General features: G+C 52.6%; 1 protein-coding gene across 1 annotated transcript in view; it reads right to left on the bottom strand.

Annotated features, from left to right (window-relative positions):
• The window catches only part of thbs2a (thrombospondin 2a), an 85018-nt gene that overhangs the window by 17243 nt on the left and 44772 nt on the right, over positions 1 to 23003 (bottom strand). The window contains exons 13-19 of the mRNA XM_072513149.1: positions 22596 to 22814; positions 17628 to 17735; positions 17337 to 17496; positions 10509 to 10627; positions 8209 to 8443; positions 5760 to 5987; positions 4568 to 4839 (exon numbers count right to left, since the gene is read on the bottom strand). Coding sequence (XP_072369250.1) covers positions 4568 to 4839; positions 5760 to 5987; positions 8209 to 8443; positions 10509 to 10627; positions 17337 to 17496; positions 17628 to 17735; positions 22596 to 22814 — 1341 coding nt within the window. The remainder of the gene's footprint in view (positions 1 to 4567; positions 4840 to 5759; positions 5988 to 8208; positions 8444 to 10508; positions 10628 to 17336; positions 17497 to 17627; positions 17736 to 22595; positions 22815 to 23003) is intronic.

Here is a 23003-nt window from a genome sequence, read left to right as displayed (position 1 = left end):
TGTCCAATTCTGGGCACTACACTAGGAAGGATGTGAGCTCTTTACAGTGGGTGCAGAAAATAATTATGATAATGGCGGCAGGAATGAGAAACTTCAGCTACGCGGATCGATTGGAGAAGCTCTGACAGTGTCCTCCTCAGAGTAGATTTTATAGAGGTCTTCAAAAATCACAGGAGCATCTAGACAGAGCCAACAGGGAGAAACTGTTTCCACTGGTAGAAGGGTTGCGAACCAGTGGGCAGAGATTTTAAGGTGATTTGCGAAAGAAGATACAGGAGTACGAGGGGGGACCTTTTCACACAGCGAGTGGTTAGGATTGCCTCTGAGTGTGGAGGAGGCAGATTCAATTGAGGCTTTCAAAAGGGAATTGGAAGATTCCAAAATGATATGCAGGGAAAAGCTGGGGAAGTGGTCCCCCACCCCCCCCCCCACCCCGCCACAAACCCCGTGCTCAATTTCTCCAGTAAAACTAAGGCTGATGGATGACCTGGTAATAGGATTGATTGGGTGGATGTAACACTAAGGGGCACAAGTAGCTAGCAGTGTGGCTTCACAGCGCCAGGGTCCCAGGTTTGATTCCCCGCTGGGTCACTGTCTGTGCGGAGTCTGCACGTTCTCCCAGTGTGTGCGTGGGTTTCCTCCGGGTGCTCCGGTTTCCTCCCACAGTCCAAAGGCGTGCAGGTTAGGTGGATTGACCATGATAAATTGCCCTTAGTGTCCAAAACAAAGGTTAGGAGGGGCTATTGGGTTCCGGGGATAGGGTAGAAGTGAGGGTTTAAGTGGGTCGGTGCAGACTCAATGGGCCGAATGGCCTCCTTTTGCACTTTATGTTCTATGTTCCAATAAATCTATAATAAACCCAATGGGGAATTCAGGAGAAACATCAACGAAACGTGTGGTTAAAATGTGGTACTCAATCATGGAGTGGGTGAGGTGAATAGCAGAGATGGCTTTAAAGAAAAAGAACAAAAGGACATGTTGACGTAAGTGATTGGCGTAAGGTAAGAGAACCATTAACACCAGCAAAGACATCCCAGAGTTGAGGGGGTTGGATTACGAGGTGAGGTTGAGGTGACTGGGACTGTACTCGCTGGAATCTAGGAGGATGTGGGGGTCTCTTATAGAAACATATAAAATTATGAAGGGAACCCTAGCCCATTCACTTCATTAAAAACATTTAATGAAGGAGCCTCTACTGCTTCACTGGGCAAGGAATTCCATAGGTTCACAACCCTTTGGGTAAAGAGGTTCCTCCTAAACTCAGTCCTAAATCTACTTCCCCTTATTTTGAGGCTATGCCCCCTAGTTCTGCTTTCACCTGCCAGTGGAAACAACCTGCCCGCATCTATCCTATCTATTGCCTTCATAATTTTATATTTTTCTATAAGATCCCCCCTAAATTCCAACGAGTACAGTCCCAGTCTACTCAACCTCTCCTCGTAATCCAACCCCTTCAGATCTGGGATTAACCTAGTGAATCTCCTCTGCACACCCTCCAGTGCCAGTACGTCCTTTCTCAAGTATGGAGACCAAAACTGAACACAATACTCCAGGTGTGGCCTCACTAACACCTTATACAATTGCAGCATAACCTCCCTAGTCTTAAACTCCATCCCTCCAGCAATGAAGGACAAAATTCAATTTGCCTTCTTCATCACCTGTTGCACCTGTAAACCAACTTTTTGCGACTCATGCCTCTCTGCACAGCAGCATGTTTTAATACTTTATCATTTAAATAATAATCCCTTTTGCTGTTATTCCTGCCAAAATGGATAACCACACATTTGTCAACACTGTATTCCATCTGCCAGACCCTAGCCCATTCACTTAGCCTATCCAAATCCCTCTGCAGACTTCCAGTATCCTCTGCACTTTTTGCTTTACCACTCATCTTAGTGTCGTCTGCAAACTTGGAAACATTGCCCTTGGTCCCCAACTCCAAATCATCTATGTAAATTGTGAACAATTGTCGGCCCAACACTGATCCCTGAGAGACACCACTAGCTACTGATTGCCAACCAGTGAAACACCCATTAATCCCCACTCTTTGCTTTCTATTAATTAACCAATCCTCTATCCATGCTACTACTTTCCGCTTAATGCCATGCATCTTTATCTTATGCAGCAACCTTTTGTGTGGCACCTTGTCAAAGGCTTTCTGGAAATCCAGATATACCACATCCATTGGCTCCCCGTTATCTACCGCACTGGTAATGTCCTCAAAAAATTCCACTAAATTAGTTAGGCATGACCTGCCCTTTACGAACCCATGCTGCGTCTGCCCAATGGGACAATTTCCATCCAGATTCCTCGCTATTTCTTCCTTGATGATAGATTCCAGCATCTTCCCTACTACCGAAGTTAGGCTCACTGGCCTATAATTACCCGCTTTCTGCCTACCTCCTTTTTTAAACAGTGGTGTTACATTTGCTAATTTCCAATCCGCCGGGACCACCCCAGAGTCTAGTGAATTTTGGTAAATTATCACTAGTGCATTTGCAATTTCCCTAGCCATCCCTTTTAGCACTCTGGGATGCATTCCATCAGGGCCAGGAGACTTGTCTACCTTTAGCCCCATTAGCTTGCCCATCACTACCTCCTTAGTGATAACAATCCTCTCAAGGTCCTCACCTGTCATAGCCTCATTTCCATCAGTCACTGGCATGTTATTTGTGTCTTCCACTGTGGAGACCGACCCAAAAAACCTGTTCAGTTCCTCAGCCATTTCCTCATCTCCCATTATTAAATCTCCCTTCTCATCCTCGAAAGGACCAATATTTACCTAAGCCACTCTTTTTTGTTTTATATATTTGTAGAAACTTTTACTGCCTGTTTTTATATTCTGAGCAAGTTTACTCTCGTAATCTATCTTACTCTTCTTTATAGCTTTTTTAGCAGCTTTCTGTTGCCCCCTAAAGATTTCCCGGTCCTCTAGTCTCCCACTAATCTTTGCTACTTTGTATGCTTTTTCCTTCAATTTGATACGCTTCCTTATTTCCTTAGATATCCACAGTCGATTTTCCCTCTTTCTACCGTCCTTCCTTTTTGTTGGTATAAACCTTTGCTGAGCACTGTGAAAAATCGCTTGGAAGGTTCTCCACTGTTCCTCAACCGTTTCACCATAAAGTCTTTGCTCCCAGTCTACCTTAGCTAGTTCTGCTCTCATCCCATTGTAATCTCCTTTGTTTAAGCACAAAACACTAGTGTTTGATTTTACCTTCTCACCCTCCATCTGTATTTTAAATTCCACCATATTGTGATCGCTCCTTCCGAGAGGATCCCTAACTATGAGATCCTGAATCAATCCTGTCTCATTACACAGGACCAGATCTAGGACCGCTTGCTCCCTCGTAGGTTCCATTACATACTGTTCTAAGAAACTATCGCGGATACATCCTATAAACTCCACCTCAAGGCTGCCTTGACCGACCTGGTTAAACCAATCGACATGTAGATTAAAATCCCCCATGATAACTGCTGTACCATTTCTACATCCATCAGTTATTTCTTTGTTTACTGCGTGCCCCACCATAATGTTACCATTTGGTGGCCTATAGACTACTCCTATCAGTGACTTTTTCGCCTTACTATTCCTGATTTCCACCCAAATGGATTCAACCTTATCCTCCATAGCACCAATATCATCCCTGGTTTAGCACACTGGGCTAAATAGCTGTCTTTTAAAGCAGATCAAGGCAGGCCAGCAGCACGGTTCAATTCCAGTACCAGCCTCCCCGAACAGGCGCCGGAATGTGGCAACTAGGGGCTTTTCACAGTAACTTCATTTGAAGCCTACTTATGACAATAAGCGATTTTCATTTTTTTTTCATTTTTACTATTGCCCGGATGTCATCCTCAAATAACAGAGCTACACCACCTCCCTTACCATCCACTCTGTCCTTCCGAATAGTTTGATACCCTGGGATATTTAACTCCCAGTCGTGACCATCCTTTAACCATGTTTCAGTAATGGCCACTAAATCATAATCATTCACGATGATTTGCACAATCAACTCATTTACCTTATTCCGAATACTACGAGCATTCTGGTAAAGTACACTTATGTTGGCTTTTTTACCTCTGTTCTGAATCTTAACACCTCGATCAGTAACCTCTCCTAAGTTATATTTCCTCTTACCTTTTCTCCTAATTTTCCTTGTTGTTGAACCCATATCTTCATGTAACAACCTGCCGCGTCGCTTACCATTAATGTTTTTACTTCCCGTTTTATTCCTTTTAGTATTCCTGGTCCTATTCACTGAGCTCCCCTCAGTCACTGTACCTTGTACTGTCGCCCTTTTTGATTTTTGACTATGGCTTCTCTGCCTTACACTTTCCCCCTTACTGCCTTTTGTTTCTGTCCCTGTCCCTGTTTTACTACCTTCCAACTTCCTGCATTGGTTCTCATCCCCCTGCCACATTAGTTTAAACTCTCCCCAACAGCTCGAGCTGCTTCAGTGCTGTATATCCTGTGTAACGTGACCCTTTACCCATGCAGTGCTGGTGAGTAAAGAGACAGGAAGATCTGAAGGTGGCAGCCAGCTGGTTGTAACTGGGCAGTGCTTACCTGTCCACGGGTGTTCCCGGTGTGCCAGAGCGCATTCCGCAGGTGCTCTCCCCGGCCTGTGGTGGAGTTCACCACCTTAAGGGAAACGCCGGCGTAACCATGGGCCTTGGAGGGCTTCTCTTCCCAGTAGGTCTGGGTGACCTGCTTCCACATCACCACGTAAAACCGACTGCTGGACTGGTAGCCAAAGACAAACCCGGCGTAGTCGTCGTCTCGGTCCGTGTTGACATAGAATGTTCCGCTGAAGTCGATAGCATTGAACTGATCGAAGCCTGCGGATTATCAAGGGAGATATTTCCCCTCAGGTACAATCGCAATGCAAAAGGCAGAACAGGTCATCTCAATGTATTCATTTGAAATGGGTGACGGGTGACACTTTGTTTACTCGTTCTGGGCGTGTGGCATTTATTGTCCTTCCCTGGAGGGGGTGGCGGTGGTGGGAGATCTTTTTGAACGGCTGCAGTACATGCGGTGAAGTTGCTCCCATAGTGTTGTTGGATATTTGGGGGAGAGGGATGAGGTGTTCCAGGATTTTCACTCTGAGATGTGTCGGAGAGTTCCTAACCCCCATCAGTGAGCTCTCACAGACTGAGCCCAGTAACACTATTCGGGTCGTGCTGCCCTGGGAGGTTGTTGGTCTGAAGATATCAACCACATCCCAAAATACAAGGGTGTCTCATTAACATATTGAACTGTGTCTACAGCTCAGCGCAGCTTAAACTCGAAAATACTCATGTGTGCTGGGGGTGGGTGGGGATCTGCGCAGGGTGCTTATTGGAAATGGGACACAGTCCCAAGAAATGATGAACCTTTTAAAGACTCCTGCTGCATTAGGAGAAAAGCTTATAGGCTGTTGGGGGGAGCGAAGGGTCGTAGGAGAAAACCAAAACTGCCCAGGAGACAGATTTATGCTAGGCGTCTCCTCCAGTGCCTGTTGCTAATGGTTGCTGAGTGATTGGTGCACAGTTCAGGAATAGCAACTAGATCATGAGAAGCACCCTTAATTGGTCTGAGCTCTGATACCTCCACAACCTTGGCGCGATTGATACTACAAAACTTTCCACTCACAATGTCAGCTACTTTGCTAGCCACGAGGTTAATTAGGCACCAAGTAGGCCTCAAGCCTCGATGTCCACTGACATGGGGCCCAGGCACCTGAAGCACCTCAGACTGGCTCCTCATTATTGCTTACCAACGGCTAGACCAGGGTCAGAGTTGGCTGTCTGCAGCAGCTCCTTGCCCTGGTTACGCACCACCCAGTTAGGATCGATCTGCGTCGTCCCCTTTGGATCCAGGTGGACCATCTGGAATTTCCTCAGGTCGGTGTGGCTGATGGCGTTGTTCTCAGGACACACGTCGTAAATGTCCGGGATGCTGTCGTTGTCAAAGTCGTCCTTGCATGCATCCCCTCTGCCGTCACCTGCCAGAAACATTCAAAAGGGGTTAATTCCTGGTGCCCAGACCAACCTGCTGAGAAAGAGGAGTCAAAGGTCAAAGACTTCAAAATGGCGCAGGGGAATGATTGCCCATCATGTGTGTAGGATGTGTCATTAGAAAACATTGGGCTGAACGTTTAGGGTCCTGTCAGGATCATTCCTCGGAGTCAAGCTGCATGGGTCGGAGGCGTGCCGGCAGTTGGAATCTCAAAGGGAGGCGACCTCTCCATGTTAGCCATCCAATTAAGGATGGCGGACTGGTTCCCATGGTGCAAGGCCCAATCAGAGGGCTTGTAGCACTGGCGGCCCCCCCAACAAAGGTGGACAATGCTGAAGCCGGTAGGGGACACGAGGGCGTCCAAAATGGAAGGTCCCTTGGAAGCTTTAGAAACATGTTAAAATGTGGAGGATCTACAGCTCAAAGGGCCATCATTGTAGACAGGAAAGGCTATGGCTGAGGCTGTGGGCTTCTGACATTTGCAACCCCTTTGTGGGGCAAATAAGATAACACCCTGATGACCTTCCAGCTTCCTGCTGGGAGGGGCCTCCAGGATGTCGCTGGTCAGCTGATTCCGAGGACGAGCTCAAGATCCCAGCAGTGGCCCCAACCTGCCACAAAATGGGCCGTTATTTGAGTTAATTATATAGTTGCCTCTGCTAGTGAGTATCCCCTGCCAGGGTGACCCCGGCACTGGCACTATCGCTCGCGTGTGGGAATGCGTCAGGGAGCTGACCTCTGCGCAACTTTCTGGATTTGTTCCTGGCCCCACCTCCATACCTGCCTTTTACCTGCTGAATACAGCCAGTTACCCATAGAATCCATAGGATACCTACAGTGCAGAAGGAAGCCATTCAGCCCATCGAGCCTGCACTGACCCCTACCAAGTCCCTCTCCCCCAACCTATCCCCGTAACCCCACCAAACCTGCACACCCCTGGACACTGCGGAGCAATTTTAGCGTGACCAGCCCCGTCTGTGAGGAGCCTGCACGTTCTCCTCGTGTCTGCGTGGGTTTCCTCCGGGTGCTCCGGTTTCCTCCCACACTCCCAAGATGTGCAGGTGAGGTGGATTGGCCGTGCTGAATTGCCCCTAGGGGTTGCGGGGTAGGGTGGGGGACTGGGTAGGATGCTCTTTCCGCGGGTCGGTGTGCACCTGATGGGCCGAATGGCCTCCTTCTTCACTGTAGGGATTCTATGATTCCACACATTCACCCAAGGCTGGAATTGAATCCTGGTCCCTGGCGCTGTGAGGCAGCCGTGCAAACGGCTGCCGCCCCCTATCCCCCGTATCCACCCACTAATACGCGGAGACATTCAGGACAAAACAGGGAGTTTTATTTGAGAAAATAGAGAGGTACTCTTTTCATTGGCAGGGAGGGCGGCGGGTCACCAAAGGACACAGATTTAAAATAATCGGCAACGGGCCGGAGGGGCGGCAAGGAGAATTTTCTTTATCTGGTCTGATTGCGTTTTCTGAAAGGGAGGTGGGCGCAGATTCAACAGTAACCTTCAAAAAGGAATTGGATAAATACTTGACGAGGAAAATATTGCAGGACCACGAGAAAAGAATGAGTGAGCGAGGACGAATTAAATAGTTCTGTCAAAGAGCTATCACAGGTACGATGGGCTGAATGGCCACCTTCAAAGCAGTTATCCTTAATTAATTTACTCGATTCAATACTTTTATTATGTGGCCAATCCTCACACCTGGGCCCAGGCGCGGAGCATTCAGAGGGCGATTTCAGTGAGAGTCAACCACATTAGTTGTGGCTCTGGAGTCACCAGTAGGCCAGACCAGGTAAGGACGGCAGATTTCCTTCCCAAAAGGAACATTAATGAAACAGATGGGCTTTGACCACAAAAAGTAATAGTTGTCATGGTCACCATTATTGAGACAAGCTTGATATTTCAGACTTATTAATTGATTTTAAATTCCTCCAGCCGTTGTGGTGGGATTTGAACTTGTGTCTCCAGCCTCTTGATGACGACTCCAATGACATTACCGCTACCCCATCATCTCCCCACATGGTGTAGAAGCCTCATTTGCATATTTAAAGGGGTCCACCACTTCAAACAGGCAGTTGTTTCGGGCACCCACCAGTAGGTGGCCCCCAACATAGCGTTCGCACGTTGATTCTCATCTACCATCACCATTCCTGAGACTGTTACTGGGTCCGCCGTCAGACCAATAAAAGGAACCTCTTACCATCAGAGTCGATTTGGTCAGCGTTTGGGACGAGACGGCAGTTATCCCTCCCGTCGGGGATCCCATCGTTGTCATCGTCGGGGTCGCAGGCGTCCCCTTTGCCATCCTTGTCATGATCGGCCTGGTTGGAATTGGCGACGTACGGGCAGTTATCCAGGTTGTTTTGGTGCCCGTCCTCGTCAATATCCTGATTGTCATCACATTGATCACCCACCAGATCCGAGTCAGAGTCTTCCTACAGGACAATATTACATGAGTAGCCTTTGTTACAGAGAATGGAACAATTCGCATTCATATAGCGCCTTTCACAACTTCAGGTCATCCCAAGACACTTTAGAAGCAACCATGCATTTCCAAAGTGTGATCAACTCAGCAGCCGATTTGCGCACAGCAATCTCCCACAAACAGCAATGTGACAGTGACATTGTAATCTGTGATAGCGGGGTGGGGGGGATTCCGGCCATTCTCACCAGCGGGAATGTCCGGTCCCACCGCCTGCAAACCCTCGCTGCAGATTTCCCGGTGTTGGAGGGTACGTTCAGAAGATTTCGTTCCCGGCCAACAGTGGGCCGCATCCCACCACCGAGAAACACGCAGCAGGGACGCATGAGAAAAAGCCCCAAGAGTATGGGGGATAAGAATAATAGAACATACAGTGCAGAAGGAGGCCATTCGGCCCATTGAGTCTGCACCAACCCACTTAATCCCTCACTTCAACCCTATCCCCGTAACCCAATAAACCCTCCTAACCTGTTTTGGACACTAAGGGCAATTTAGAATGGCCAATCCACCTAACCTGCACGCCTTTGGACTGTGGGAGGGAACCGGAGCACCCAGAGGAAACCCACGCAGACACGGGGAGAACGTGCAGATTCCGCACAGACAGTGACCCAGCAGGGAATCGAACCTGGGACCCTGACGCTGTGAAGCCACAGTGCTAATCACTATGCTACCATGCTGCCCAATCCAGCCGAACTCCATTGTTCTTTGTCAAATTATTTTACACCCAACTGAGAGGAGAGGTAAGGAGTAGTTTAATGACTTGTTCAATAAGACAGCACCTCTGACAATGCGGCACTCGCTCAGATTTGCACAGGAGTGTCAGCCCACATGTTTACACTCTGGACTGAGCTTACAAACCCATGACTTTCTGACTCAGAGGCAATGATGTTATCAACTGACCCACAGCTGACATGGAATCACAGCGGGTCTGGTGCAGGTTTAGCAGTAAAGCAGATTTTACTTGAGATTGTCATGTGGACATTGCTGGCACACCAGTTTGTGTTGCCAACCCCTGTTTGTACCGAGGGCATTAAGAGCCAACCATGTAGTGGGATCTTGTCAATGCCCATTACACTGCTGATGCCCATTACACTGCCGATACCCATTACACTGCCGATGCCCATTACACTGCCCATTACACTGCCGATGCCCATTACACTGCCGATGCCCATTACACTGCCGATGCCCATTACACTGCCCATTATACTGCCGATGCCCATTACACTGCCGATGCCCATTACACTGCCCATTATACTGCCGATGCCCATTACACTGCCGATGCCCATGACACTGCCGATGCCCTTTCACTGCCGATGCCCATTACACTGCCGATGCCCATTACACTGCCGATGCCCATGACACTGCCGATGCCCATGACACTGCCGATGCCCATGACACTGCCGATGCCCATTACACTGACGATGCCCATTACACTGACGATGCCCATTACACTGCCGATGCCCATGACACTGCCGATGCCCATTACACTGCCGATGCCCATTACACTGCCGATGCCCATTACACTGCCGATGCCCATTATACTGCCGATGCCCATTACACTGCCGATGCCCATTACACTGACGATGCCCATTACACTGACGATGCCCATTACACTGCCGATGCCCATTACACTGCCGATACCCATGACACTGCCGATGCCCATGACACTGCCGATGCCCATGACACTGCCGATGCCCATGACACTGCCGATGCCCATTACACTGCCGATGCCCATTACACTGCCGATACCCATTACACTCCCGATACCCATTACACTGCCAATACCCATTACACTGCCAATACCCATTACACTGCCGATGCCCATTACACTGCCGATGCCTATCACATTGCTGATGCCCATTACACTGCCGATGCCTTTTACATTGCCGATTCCCATTACACTGCTGATTCCCATTACACTGCTGATGCCCATTACACTGCTGATGCCTGTCACATCACCAATGTATTACACTTCTATTCTAGGTACAACAACAATAGCAGCAAATGCTCTTTCTTACCTGGTCAGGGTTATGCATAAGAGGGCAGTTGTCACACATGTCCCCAACCCCATCCTCATCTGTGTCTCTCTGGTCAGTATTGTAAACGTAAGGACAGTTGTCATTCTCATTCAAGATATCTGTTGACGTCAGAACAAGATTATTAAGAACAGCACTCAGCATCTCAACATGAAGTTTCAATCAGCTCCAGGTTTTAATATACCTTTTGGTCACAGATTGACTGCATGCATCTGAGGAAGACCTCTCGGCCCTCCCATCAATTCTATAGGCCCATTCATCAACCTCCCACTCTGTACAAATATATCTTAAATATTTCCAGGGTTAACGTATGCAGGAATCCATCTGGAGATCCATTCCAAATTATTTTAGATCTTGACATGATGAAGAATTAGTCAAGAGGACACATACAGAAAGTACCCTGCTGAGGGAGGGCAACTGGCACATTATTGGGCTATGGTGCCAAGAGCATTTCTTTGTGTGCTCTCTCTGGCCTGAGAGTGTCAAATGTTGACATGCAGTCCCAAATGGGAATGCACTTCACTCCTCACCCTTATCAAACACTTATGTAGAATTTACAACATGGACAGAGGACATACAGGCCGGTTGACCCAAGCTCCATACAAGCCTCTCCCCACCTACTTCAGATACCCAGATGTGTACATTTCTCTATTCCTCTCTCCCTCATCTCGCTTCCCCTTCATGCATCCACACTATTCACACCAGCTACTCCTGTGCTAGCGAGTTCCACATTCTCCCCACTCCCCGGGAAAAGGAGCTGCTCCTGAATTCTTTATTGGGTTCAGCAACGACAATCATGGGCGAGATTCTCCGACCCGTTGGCCGCCGTGAATTCCGCCCCCGCCGCCCGCCGCACACCTCGGAGAATGGCATGGGTGGGCGCAAGGCAATGGATTTTGGGGCTGCCGATATTCTCCGGTCCGGATGGGCCGAAGTCCCGCCGACGTGATGACGGGTCACGTCGGCGTAAATCAAACCTCCTTTCAATCGGCGTCAATCAGTGCTCAAGGTTTACGCCGACCAGCGTGGAGGTGGGTGACGGCCTGGGGGGTTGGCCGCTGGCGAGGCGATGGCGTGGCCGCAGTCTGAATGTGTGGGGGAGAGGTGTGTGTAGGGTTTTGTGTGTGTGTGCGCGGTGGGGGGGGTGGTTAGAGTGGGCTGGGCTCCGGGGGAGTGCCGGGAGGGGGGGGGTGGTGAGTGCCGGGGAGGAGGATGGGGTCCGTGCCGGGGAGGGGGATGGGGTCCGTGCCGGGGAGGGGGATGGGGTCCGTGCCGGGGAGGGGGATGGGGTCCGTGCCGGGGAGGGGGTGTGGTCCGTGCCGGGGAGGGGGATGGGGTCCGTGCCGGGGAGGGGGATGGGGTCCGTGCCGGGGAGGGGGATGCGGTCCGTGCCGGGGAGGGGGATGCGGTCCGTGCCGGGGAGGGGGATGGGGATGGGGTCCGTGCCGGGGAGGGGGATGGGGGGGGGGGTCCGTGCCGGGGAGGGGGATGGGGTCCGTGCCGGGGAGGGGGATGGGGATGGGGTCCGTGCCGGGGAGGAGGATGGTGTCCGTGCCGGGGAGGGGGATGGGTCCGTGCCACGGAGGGGGTTGGGGGGACGGGGTCCGTGCCGGGGAGGGACGTGGGGGGGGGGGGTGCAAGTGAGTTGGTCCACCTGGCCAGGTGCCAGCCTCCAACAGTCGGACCCATGCGGTCCATGCCACCTGGCTGGGGGGAGGAGGGGGTATGGGCAATGATGACATGCCGTCGTTCCCCCCCCACCCCCAGGTCGTCATATGTTTTCCGATCAGCCAGCGATATTGGCTGCCGTGGCGGCAGCCGCTAATGTCCATGTTGCCCTGGATGAGGAGGAGGAGGAGGAGCGTGCCAGAGAGGCGGCGCAGGCTGCCGCAGAGGGGCAGGCGGCAGCCGACCAGGCTGGAGGGACACCTGACCGACAGGACGAGGAGGGGGAGGAGGACGTCGCGGCCCCACGGCAACGGAGGCACCCGAGGGCGCCCCGTGTGTACCGGCCCAGGCAGTCATACCAGGACCTCACGGACCGAGAATGCAGGAGGAGACTCCGGATGAGCCGGGAAACCGTGGCACACATCTGCCACCTGCTGGCGCACCTGTCACCGCGTGGCACTGGCGGGGGACACCCTCTCCCCGTGTCCGTCAAGGTTACGGTGGCCCGGAACTATTATGCAACGGGGTCATTCCAGGCACCGAGTGGGGACCTGTCCGGCATATCGCAGACATCGGTGCATCGGTGCATCGGGCAGTGACAGATGCCCTATATGCCATGGCGCACCACCACATCCGCTTCCCTGTGGACCGGGCCAGCCAAGATTCCCGGGCCGTGGGCTTCTCTGCCGTGGCCGGGTTCCCCATGGTCCAGGGCGCGATTGATGGGATGCACGTCGCCGTGCGGCCACCTGCAGATAACCAATAGGAAGGGGACCTATTCGATGAACATACAGGTGGTCTGCGACCACCGCATGATGATCCTGCACGTCTGTGCCCGTTACCCGGGCAGTGTACACGACTCATACGTGTTGTCGCGGTCATCCATACCCGGCATGTACGAGGGACGCCATCCCGGCTGAGGGGCTGGTTGCTGGGCGACAGGGGCTACCCATTGCGATCGTGGCTGATGACGCCTATACGGAGGCCACGCAATGAGGCGGAGAACCGCTACAATGATGCCCATGTAGCGACAAGGGGAGTGATAGAGAGGTGCTTTGGCGTGCTGAAGATGCGTTTCAGGTGACTGGACCTCTCTGGGGGCGCCCTCCAGTATCGGTCAGATAGGGTCGGCCGCATCATTGTGGTGTGCTGCGTCCTGCACAATATAGCCCAGCAGAGGGGCGATGTGCCGCAGGCAGAGGAGGGCGGAGTGGAGGAGCAGCAGGAAGAGGCCCAGTCCTCCCCAGATGAGGAGGATGGGGGCAATGGTCAGGGCAGACGGGCTAGACACGGGCGGGTGGCTGTCCACCGACTGGCCCAGCGGGCACAGGACAGGCTGATAGCCGCCCGCTTCACTGACTAGATGGGCATGGGAATCGGGTAGTATGGCCAAAGACCGCACACCATGGCAACAGACGACCACCCACACCCCCCACCCATCCACCCACCCAGCACACTCACCCCCTCCCCAACCCCACCCACCCCACCCGCATGCACACCACCCCCCACCCCCATCGCCGATCCACCTGCGGCACAACGGCCGGGCTCACAGTTGCGGGTGGACGCGTGTCTATTGCAGGCCATGGAGGATGATGACAACCCGCCCTGCGATGAGCTCCTGGCTCCACATCGTTGGACTATGTCTGACCCATGGCCACAGTACCACCATCCACCTGGACCATCCCTCCATGCGGCTGTGACACTGCAGCGCACGGTCCCATCCTCTGCCCGGGGGGATGTTGATGGCGGCCCAGGGGGTAGGGGGCAGACTCACCTGGGGCTGAGGTAAGACCACCCCTCACACACACACTTGCGCTCAACGTACATGACACCCCCGCACACTTTGGACAAAGAACAATGGCAGCTTCTGTAGGTGTAACATTGACTTTAATAACCAAAGGAGTTCATGCACGTGCCCTAGCCCCTAAAACTATTCTGTGCCCTGCATCCGTGCCAACTTACTCAGTGTCTAATTGTTTGGCCTTACGGACCCTATGACTACGTCTACGTGGTTCCCCAAATGGTACAGCAGAACTGGAGGTGGCCTCCTGTGATTCCTGCCCTCCGACACGGGATCCCTTTGGCGGTCGTTTCCTGGGGCGTCCTGGCCTAGATGGGCCAGGCTGCGGCCCGGGCAACTGGGATGGCGAGCTGCCAGCCTGTCCTGCCCGTTGCTCACCCGATGCACCTCGGACGGAAGGGGGGGAGTCCGAGGTGTCGCGGTGTTCCGGGACCTCCCCTACAGGGGGACCCGGGACGGACCACACCACCTCCTCCTCCCTCCGGGTGCCCGATGGCCCCCAGGCCTCTACATGGGTGGGGGTATGCGAACGGACTGGCCATCCGACGCCCCCCCGACACCTGGCGCTGCCAGTCCTGGTGGCCCGTGCTGGTATCGACAGGGGTCTGCAGGTTTGCAGCCGTGGAGCTCAGGGGATTGGCAAACCCTGTCTGTGACAGTGCGACGCCGGCTCGCACTTGGGCAATGGCGCGATGCCCTCAGCGATGGCCTGCAGAGACTGGGCCATGGCCTGCAGAGACTGGGCTATGGCCTGCAGAGACTGGGCTATGGACTGTTGAGCGCCTCTGCCATCTGGCGCTGGCACTGGCTCATGGCCTCCTGTGAGAGGGCAGCCATGTCCTGGGCCACAGACGCCGCCTGCACGGAAAGCCCCAGGCCTCGCAAACCGTTCCCCATGTCTGACACCGTCGCACCCATTGCCTCCACCGCGGACGCCACCCGTGCGGTGTCGGCCTGGGTGGCACGCATGACCGGCACCACTCCCAGCTCCTGGACGCGGGTGGACTCCTCCACCTGCGACTGCAGCCGCCGCAAGCCGGCCGTCACCCTCTTCGCTCGTCTCCGGTTCGGTGGTTGCATCGGATCTATGGGTGAGTGTGGTAACTCCAGGAACCCGGGATCCATCTGGGCGGCAGATGTTCGCTTGGGCTGGGCTGCCCTCCGACCGCCCGGCCCCTCTGCTGCTCCTACCTCCACCTGCTGTACCGGGACAGCTGTGTTGTGCGCACCAGTGAGTGTACCAGACGCCTCATCACTAAAGTGCCCAACCGAGGTGAGCGGCTCTGCGATGGTGGAGGGTGTTGGTGACAGCAGTGGCGTTGTGTCGTGCTCTTCGTCCCACTCTGAGTCCATGGCACTTTGGGGTGGCAGTTCGTCTCCGCCCATCCAATCTGTGTCACTGTCCTGTATTTCAGTTTCCTGGGTAGTGGTGTCCTGGGTAGTGGTGTCCTGGGTAGTGGTTTTGTGGCTCGGGTGTGACGGGGGCCTGTGGCTGCCCCTCTCGTCGCTGGGTGGCACACGCCTGCGTCGTTGCACCCGCACGAGACGGGGGCGTCGTCTCCCTGTTGCTCCAGGTCTCTCCATCTCCAGTGGTCTCCGAGGGGCATCGTGCGGGCGTCGCATGCCAGAGGGTCCGGGTCTCTCCATCTCCAGTGGTCTCCAAGGGGCATCCTGCGGGCGTCGCATGCCAGAGGGTCCGGGTCTCGCCGTCTCCCGTGGTGTGCGAGGGGCATCCTGCGGGCGTCGCATGCTGGAGGGTCCGGGTCTCTCCATCTCCAGTGGTCTCCAAGGGGCATCCTGCGGGCGTCGCATGCCAGAGGGTCCGGGTCTCACCGTCCCCCGTGGTCTCCGAGGGGCATCATGCGGGCGGTCTGCATCTGCGGGGTGGGTACCTTGACGTTTGCTCCTGCGATACACAATGAAGTATGCATGGTTAGACACGCAGGCAGTGATCAGGTGATATGGGGGAGGGGGATATGGGGGAGGGGGATATGGGGGGGTATGGGGGAGGGGGGATATGGGGGAGGGGGGATATGGGGAGGGGGATATGGGGAGGGGGGATATGGGGGAGGGGGGATATGGGGGTATGGGGGATATGGGGAGGGGGAATATGGGGAGGGGGAATATGGGGGTGGGGGGGTATGGGGGGGGGGGATGTGGGGGAGGGGGGATCTGGGGGAGGGGGGATCTGGGGGAGGGGGGATCTGGATATCGGGCGGGGGGGGGGGAGGCTCACCCTGGCTGCTCTGACGAGGTCGTTCACCTTCTTGTGGCACTGGGTGCCTGTCCGTGGTGTCAGGGCCACAGCGGTGACGGCCTCTGCCACCTCCCTCCACAGACGCCGGCTGTGGCGTGGGGCAACTCTGCGGCCGTACCCGGGATACAGGGCCTCCCTCCTCTGCTCCACTGCGTCCAGGAGCGCCTCAACGTCACGAGACTGGAACCTCGGGGCTGAGCGGCGGGCGGCCATCCGGTCGGGTGTTCTGGTCGGGTGGGGGGAGCAGCGCGTCCTGAACGAGCCGTCACACCGTGCGGTGTGTATGATGCCGCACGGCGTGAACCACGTGAGCCAGCGCGGATAGCGTCACGTTGCTGCTAGCCCATTCCGGGCCGGAGACTTTGCGACGTTTGGGGCGATGTGATGCAGGTGGGATTTGCACCGTTTTTGGCGCCGGCCGGCGGACTTTGCGCCGATAACGGAGAATTTCGCCCCGGGTCATTTATGGCCCCCTTTATTATACTCTTTGTTACGCTTTCTCTGTGGTCTTGTGGCACAGTAGGTAGCATCCCTACCTCTGTGCCAGAAGCTCTGGCTTCTTGTCCCAGCCCAACACTTGATGGCCAAGGAACGTGGATGCATAACGCAGTCAAACAGATTGAGCATCAACCTTCAAAATCCTTCCAAACATGCCAGTGGCTGGTGGTAAGAGCGGGATACACTCCTGGTCAGCCAGGCTTGATGTGGAGTGGTGCCCATCAAGCTACAAGCCTCTGGCGACAGACTAGCAACCTTTTCCAGGAATTACTAGCGATGGAAACAGATGAAAGTCTGCTTTAGTGCACCACGAAGTGTGAGAAGAGAATTGGAATTGGAACACCTTCTCTCTGTCTACTCTATACAATTCTTCCATAATCTTAAAGACTTTTATCAAGTCACTGATTGGCATTTATTTTTCTGGAGCAAGGATGCCTATTCTTTCTTGATAACCCTTCAATTCTGCTATCAGTTGGCTGAATCAGATATACTTTCTCTCAACACCCAATGATGTCCCATTCCGGTGTATAGAACCCGGATGAGGTTCGACCCAGCTCCGAGAGAGATGCTTTGCCACCACACTCACCGTCTCCATCAATGTCAACCGAGCAGGCATCGCCTTCGCCGTCTCCATCCGTGTCGATCTGTGCCGGGTTATGGTCGTAGGGACAATTGTCACAGCTGTCACCCACATCGTCCTTGTCATAATCAAACTGCCGTGGGTTGTAGAGCAGAGGGCAATTGTCCTGGAAGAAAAAAAGATGGAGGGAATGGTCCCCATTTTATCCCCACATATGCGCATTGGCAGGCACATCACAATTACTGTATCTTATTTTGATGGGTGGGGGGGGGGAAACAAAAGGGTTCCAGAACTCACTCTCTCATCATTTATGTTATCGTTGTCGTCATCCTTATCGCAAGCGTCACCCATTCCATCCTTGTCGAAGTCCTCTTGTCCAGAATTGGGCAGGTGAGGGCAATTATCCTGTTCACGGGATTAAAAAAAAGGATAGTTACCAGGACATCAGGTATGGGTGACTGTATTGACACAAAGAACCCGCGTGTCAGAAAAAACAGGTTCGTTGTCGATCAGCAGCTGGGAAAATAGCCCAAACATTGTCTCATTGTGAACGTTTCAAGTTGTGAAGTTCTGCAGGCCCGTCAGCTGATTTGCCCAAAATGTTCTGGAAAGCTCAATGAGAGGGAAAAAAAACTGCCTTGGGAACCTTGCACTGTAAGAGTTTTCTGCATCGGTCGGGCCTGCTTCAGGGAGCTTTTCCAGCACTGGGGACATTTTAATGGATGATTATTGCTGCCATTATCTGCAGTGCTCGCTGTTATGCCTTGAGGAGGGCTTTAGTCCCAATGCACAGCCAAGGCCCATCCATCAGAATCTGAACCCTCAGCTTTGATACAATCCATAAACATCCTCCCTTCTTCAAATGTGAAAATGTGGCAGTCTATCAATCTCGCAGAAACACCGATTCTGTTCACCCATCAATGAAGTGTGTCAGCCGTGTTTCTATTTGGCAGAACAGCTGAATGTAAAATCCTTTTCCTCTGACTCTTCCTCCTGCAGCTGACAGTCATCAGACCCCATCCACTTAGTTAAAGTTCAAAGCTTAATGCTGGACAGTAACAATTGTCATAAAACTCATTAGCATGAGGCAGTTGACTGAGAGCCATTGGCAAAGTATTTTTTTAAACTCATTGTTGGGAACGTGAACCCTTTGGAAATGTCGACATTTATTGCCCCATCTGTGGTGCCCCCAGATACAACTGAGTGGTGGTTAAGACTCAACCACATTGCTGTGGGTCTGGAGTGACATGTAGGCCAGACCAGGTAAGAACATTAGTGAACCATGTGAGGTTTTACAACAATCGACAGCTTCGTGGATCCCAGTATTTTAATGGCAAGATTTTATTTTTTATACTGGAGAAATGCATATGGCAGAATTCATAGAAATTTAGCACTGAGATCATTGTTCTGATGTCCGAGTTGGAACTTGAACTGGGAACATCTGCTCTAATCCCCTTGTAGATATTAACTGTGAAAATCCACAAGGTAGAGGTCACCATCAATATGCAATGTGGCTTCAAAGAGAGGAACATACAGATTAATCATGATCTCATTGAATGGTGGAGCAGACTTGATTGGGCTGAATGGCCTACTTCTGCTCCCACATCTCATGGTCTTATGTAAATTCATTAAACATCCAGAGGACATCACCAGCATTAACCTCTCATTTTAGTAAATTAGGGGAGCTAAACTTGCTTAAATAAATTTGAGGCGTGTGAGAGAGATAGATAAAGAGAGAAAGAGAGAGACAGAGAGAGGGAGTCTGTGAGAGATAAAGGGCGGGATTCTCCGTTGCGAGACTGCCTCGCTACTGCTGCTAGCGGGGACGGAGAATTTGGCACTCAGCCAAATCTCCATTCACTACAGCGGGAACAGAAAATCCCACCGGCGTGAAGGAATGGAAAATCCCGCCAGCGTGAAGGAATGGAAAATCACGCCGGCGTGAAGGAATGGAAAAACCCACTGGCCTGAAGGAGCGGAAAATCCCACTGGCCTGAAGGAGCGGAAAATCCCACTGGCCTGAAGGAGCGGAAAATCCCACTGGCCTGAAGGAGCGGAAAATCCCACTGGCCTGAAGGAGCGGAAAATCCCACCGGCCTGAAGGAGCGGAAAATCCCACTGGCCTGAAGGAGCGGAAAATCCCACCGGCCTGAAGGAGCGGGTAATCAAAGTCATAAAGAGAGTGCAAGAGAGCCATCCAGAGAGATGATAAAGTGAGAAATAGAGGGAAAGGGGCAGTGAGAATAGATACAGATAGAGGGCGCGAGGGAGACAGGGAAAAAGAGTGAAGTGAGATAGACACGGGAATTCCTGCGCTCCGCGCTCTTGTTTCGCGGCCTGCCATTGGCTGGTGGTGCGATCTTCCATTCTGGCCGTTGTCAACGGGGTTTCCCATGCTCTGCACACCCAGCGCCAGAAATTCCAGGGTACGGGTCTGCCATTGGCAGGACTGGAAGATCCCGCTGGCGATAACAGCTGGAAAATTCCGACCAAAGAAAGGAAAGTTGGAGAGCGGGGGGGTGCGGGGGGAGAGCGGGGGGAGGGGGGGGGCGGAGTTGCGAGAATAGATAGCGGGAGAGAGAAAGAGGTGGAAAAAAGGTAAGAGGGATGGGTAAAAGAGTAGGAGAGAGAAAGATAGAGAAAGTGAGGGGGGTATCGGCGAGAGAGAGAAACAGAGTGAGAGAGATAGAGGGAGAAAGCAAGAGAGAGAGTCATAATCATTAACAGATGAAAAATCTAGTGGGGATTTCTTTTTAAATCATGCTTGTGCATACACTTTGCTTTTTCTGATGTAACTGCTGGGTGTAAGATTACTGCTTGAGGAAGATTTGTGAGCCGTCTGTAAGATTCTCCAGTGATGTGTTTGAGGTCAAAACGCTCCATTCAAATTGGAAACATATTTCGACCTTCCCCTGATTACAAAAGGAATTGTGAATTTTCTTTTCAATTTCTCAAACCCCAGGCACGTTTTCTCCAAAAACAGAAGAGTTGAACGATGAAAAACAATAAATTATGAATGCTCTTTAGGATTCAACCCCGATAGTCGAGTCGGGATTGCGTGCTGTGTGTGTGCATGTCCATTGTCACTGGGGGTGCCTTGTAGTTAATGTCTTACCTTGAAGTCAATCTGTGAATATAATTCCAATTCCAAAATACACACCGAGTACGATATTGATTGTGTAGTGTGTGCAGCAGCCCATTGATGGCCACCATCAAATTGGGGCTAGGCAGAATCTCCGAATGCGCTCTTGTGTAATTACTCTGTCTGTTGTTGTAACGGATCGCCACCATGAGTGGACACCATTTGGTGAATTTTGGTACTTATGTCCCACATAAGCTTCCTCCCACCCATCTCCACCTAAACCCCTCAACATATCCTTCTATTCCTTTCTCCCTGGAGTCTTTATCCAACTTCTCCTTAAAGGCATCTATTCTATGTCCCTCGGGTGTTCCACGCAGTAGTGAGTCTCACATTCTAACCAACCTCTGGGCAAAGAAGCTTCTCCCGAACCCATAGGGTTTACTTGTGACTATAATTCATCACCGAGAGTTTTGATCTTGCCCCCAAGTGGAAACATCTCTATATCTACCCTGTATCTACCCACTTGGTAATTTAGAGGTCATATCTCGGTCTTTTGTCAGGAGCCCGAGCCTGTTCACTCTTTCCTGACAGTTGTAACCTCTCAATTTTGATATCATGCTTGCAAATCATCTTTGCACTTTCTCCAGTGTCTCAAGAGGCAATATGGAGGCCAGAATTGTGCACAGGACTCCAAATATGGTGCAACCAAAACTGTGCAGATCCAGCAAAACCTTTTTGCTTTTCAATTCTCTCCACCCCACCCCCACCTACCGATGAACCTCAGAGCTTTATTTGACTTTTTATGACCTTTATAACCTGTCTCACTGCTTTTAATGGTTTGTGCATCCATGCTCCCAGACGGTGATGGGCAACCGAGGCCGGTGAGTGGGCCACATGAATGGCCCTCCTTCATCTCAGTGGGCTGCAAGATTGAAATCGGGCTTGTTCACTAACCATGGGCGAAATTCTCCCCCAACGGCGAGATGTCTGCCGACTGGCGCCAAAGACGGCACCAATCAGACGGGCATCGCGCCGGCCCAAAGGAGCGGAATGCTCCGCATCTTTGGCGGCCTAGCCCCAACATTGAGGGCCCGCCAGCTGGCGGAAATGGCGTTTGTTGCCCCGCCAGCTGGCGCGGAAATGCGGCGCATGCGCGGGAGCGCCAGCGGCCGCTGTCAGTTTCCCGGCGCATGCGCGGGAGCGTCAGCGGCCGCTGTCAGTTTCCCGCGCATGCGCAGTGGGGAGAGTCTCTTCCGCCTCTGCCATGGTGGAGGCCGTAGCGGAGGCGGAAGGGAAAGAGTGCCCCCACGGCACAGGCCCGCCCGCGGATCGGTGGGCCCCGATCGCGGGCCAGACCACCGTGGGGGCACCCCCAGGGGTCAGATCGCCCCACGCCCCCCCCCAGGACCCCGGAGCCCGCCCACGCCGCCTGGTCCCGCCGATAAATACCAGGTTTGATTTACGTCGGCGGGACAGGCAATTCCTGGGCGGGACTTCGGCCCATCCGGGCCGGAGAATCCAGCGGGGGGTCCCGACAACCGGCGCGGCCCGATTCCCGCCCCCGCCCAATCTCCGGTACCGGAGACTTCGGCGGGGGCAGGATTCACGGTGGCCAACGGCCATTCTCCGACCCGGCGGGGGGTCGGAGAATGACGCCCCATGACCCCGTGAATTAGATTAAATACATTTAATACACACCAACTATTTCAAAATGAATTATCGAAAATGTTCAATCATTCATAGATTAATAGAACTATCATCAACCCCAAGTGGTAAAAGCAAAATAAATATTTACACTTTGGACGCAGAGGGAGCGCACGACTCTCTCAGTCAATGATGTGCGCAATCAGCACACACCTCACGTCCCTGACCCTCGCTTTATTTGTGAATCACTTCAGTCAGACCGGTAGGAAAAAAAACTACGTGAACAGAAATCAGCAGAACTGGCAGACCTGAGGGTGGACAGCCATCAACAAAATGTCTGGTGGGCCGCACTCTGAACCCAGATGGGATGCATGTGGCCTCCAGGCCACAGGTTTCCCACCATCGCCCTAGAACCATTTGCTCCATTGACTTTTATTATCCGTGGAGTTGGAGACTTCTTTCTTCCTCCTTCTACAATGCAACCACCGCGTGCTTATTGAGACATCTTATTCTTATATACTGACTGTTCCTTCCCTTACCTTCTGACAGTGGTAAGTGGCATTGGCTGTGCACGTCAGCTGTTCATTAGGCCAGCCGTCCAGATCGGAATCTTCTCCACAAACAATGCCGTCCCCGGCATACCCTATCCGACAATCGCACTTGTATACGGGTTCGCTGAAGATGCCCAGGTAGATACACCTGGCGTACTTGTGGCAGTTGTGTGACCCGTCTTTACACGGGTTATGGGGCTCGCACACCTAAAGGGGGTCAAATCATGCAGGGTCACAAACAGTAGCAACAACTTGCATCGAGCCTTTATGGTCATAAAGAACAATGTCAGATGAAAATTGACACAGAATCATATGGTGCAAAAGGAAGCTATTTGGTCCACTGTGTCTGCACCACCTCACCGAGTGTCATTCCCTGTCTTTTTTTCCCAATAACTC

This window comes from Scyliorhinus torazame, chromosome 1 (genome assembly GCF_047496885.1).
Source record: "Scyliorhinus torazame isolate Kashiwa2021f chromosome 1, sScyTor2.1, whole genome shotgun sequence".
Classification (NCBI taxonomy): domain Eukaryota; kingdom Metazoa; phylum Chordata; class Chondrichthyes; order Carcharhiniformes; family Scyliorhinidae; genus Scyliorhinus; species Scyliorhinus torazame.
Note: the sequence above shows the minus strand (reverse complement) of the source record. Positions and strands in the feature narration are given on the sequence as shown.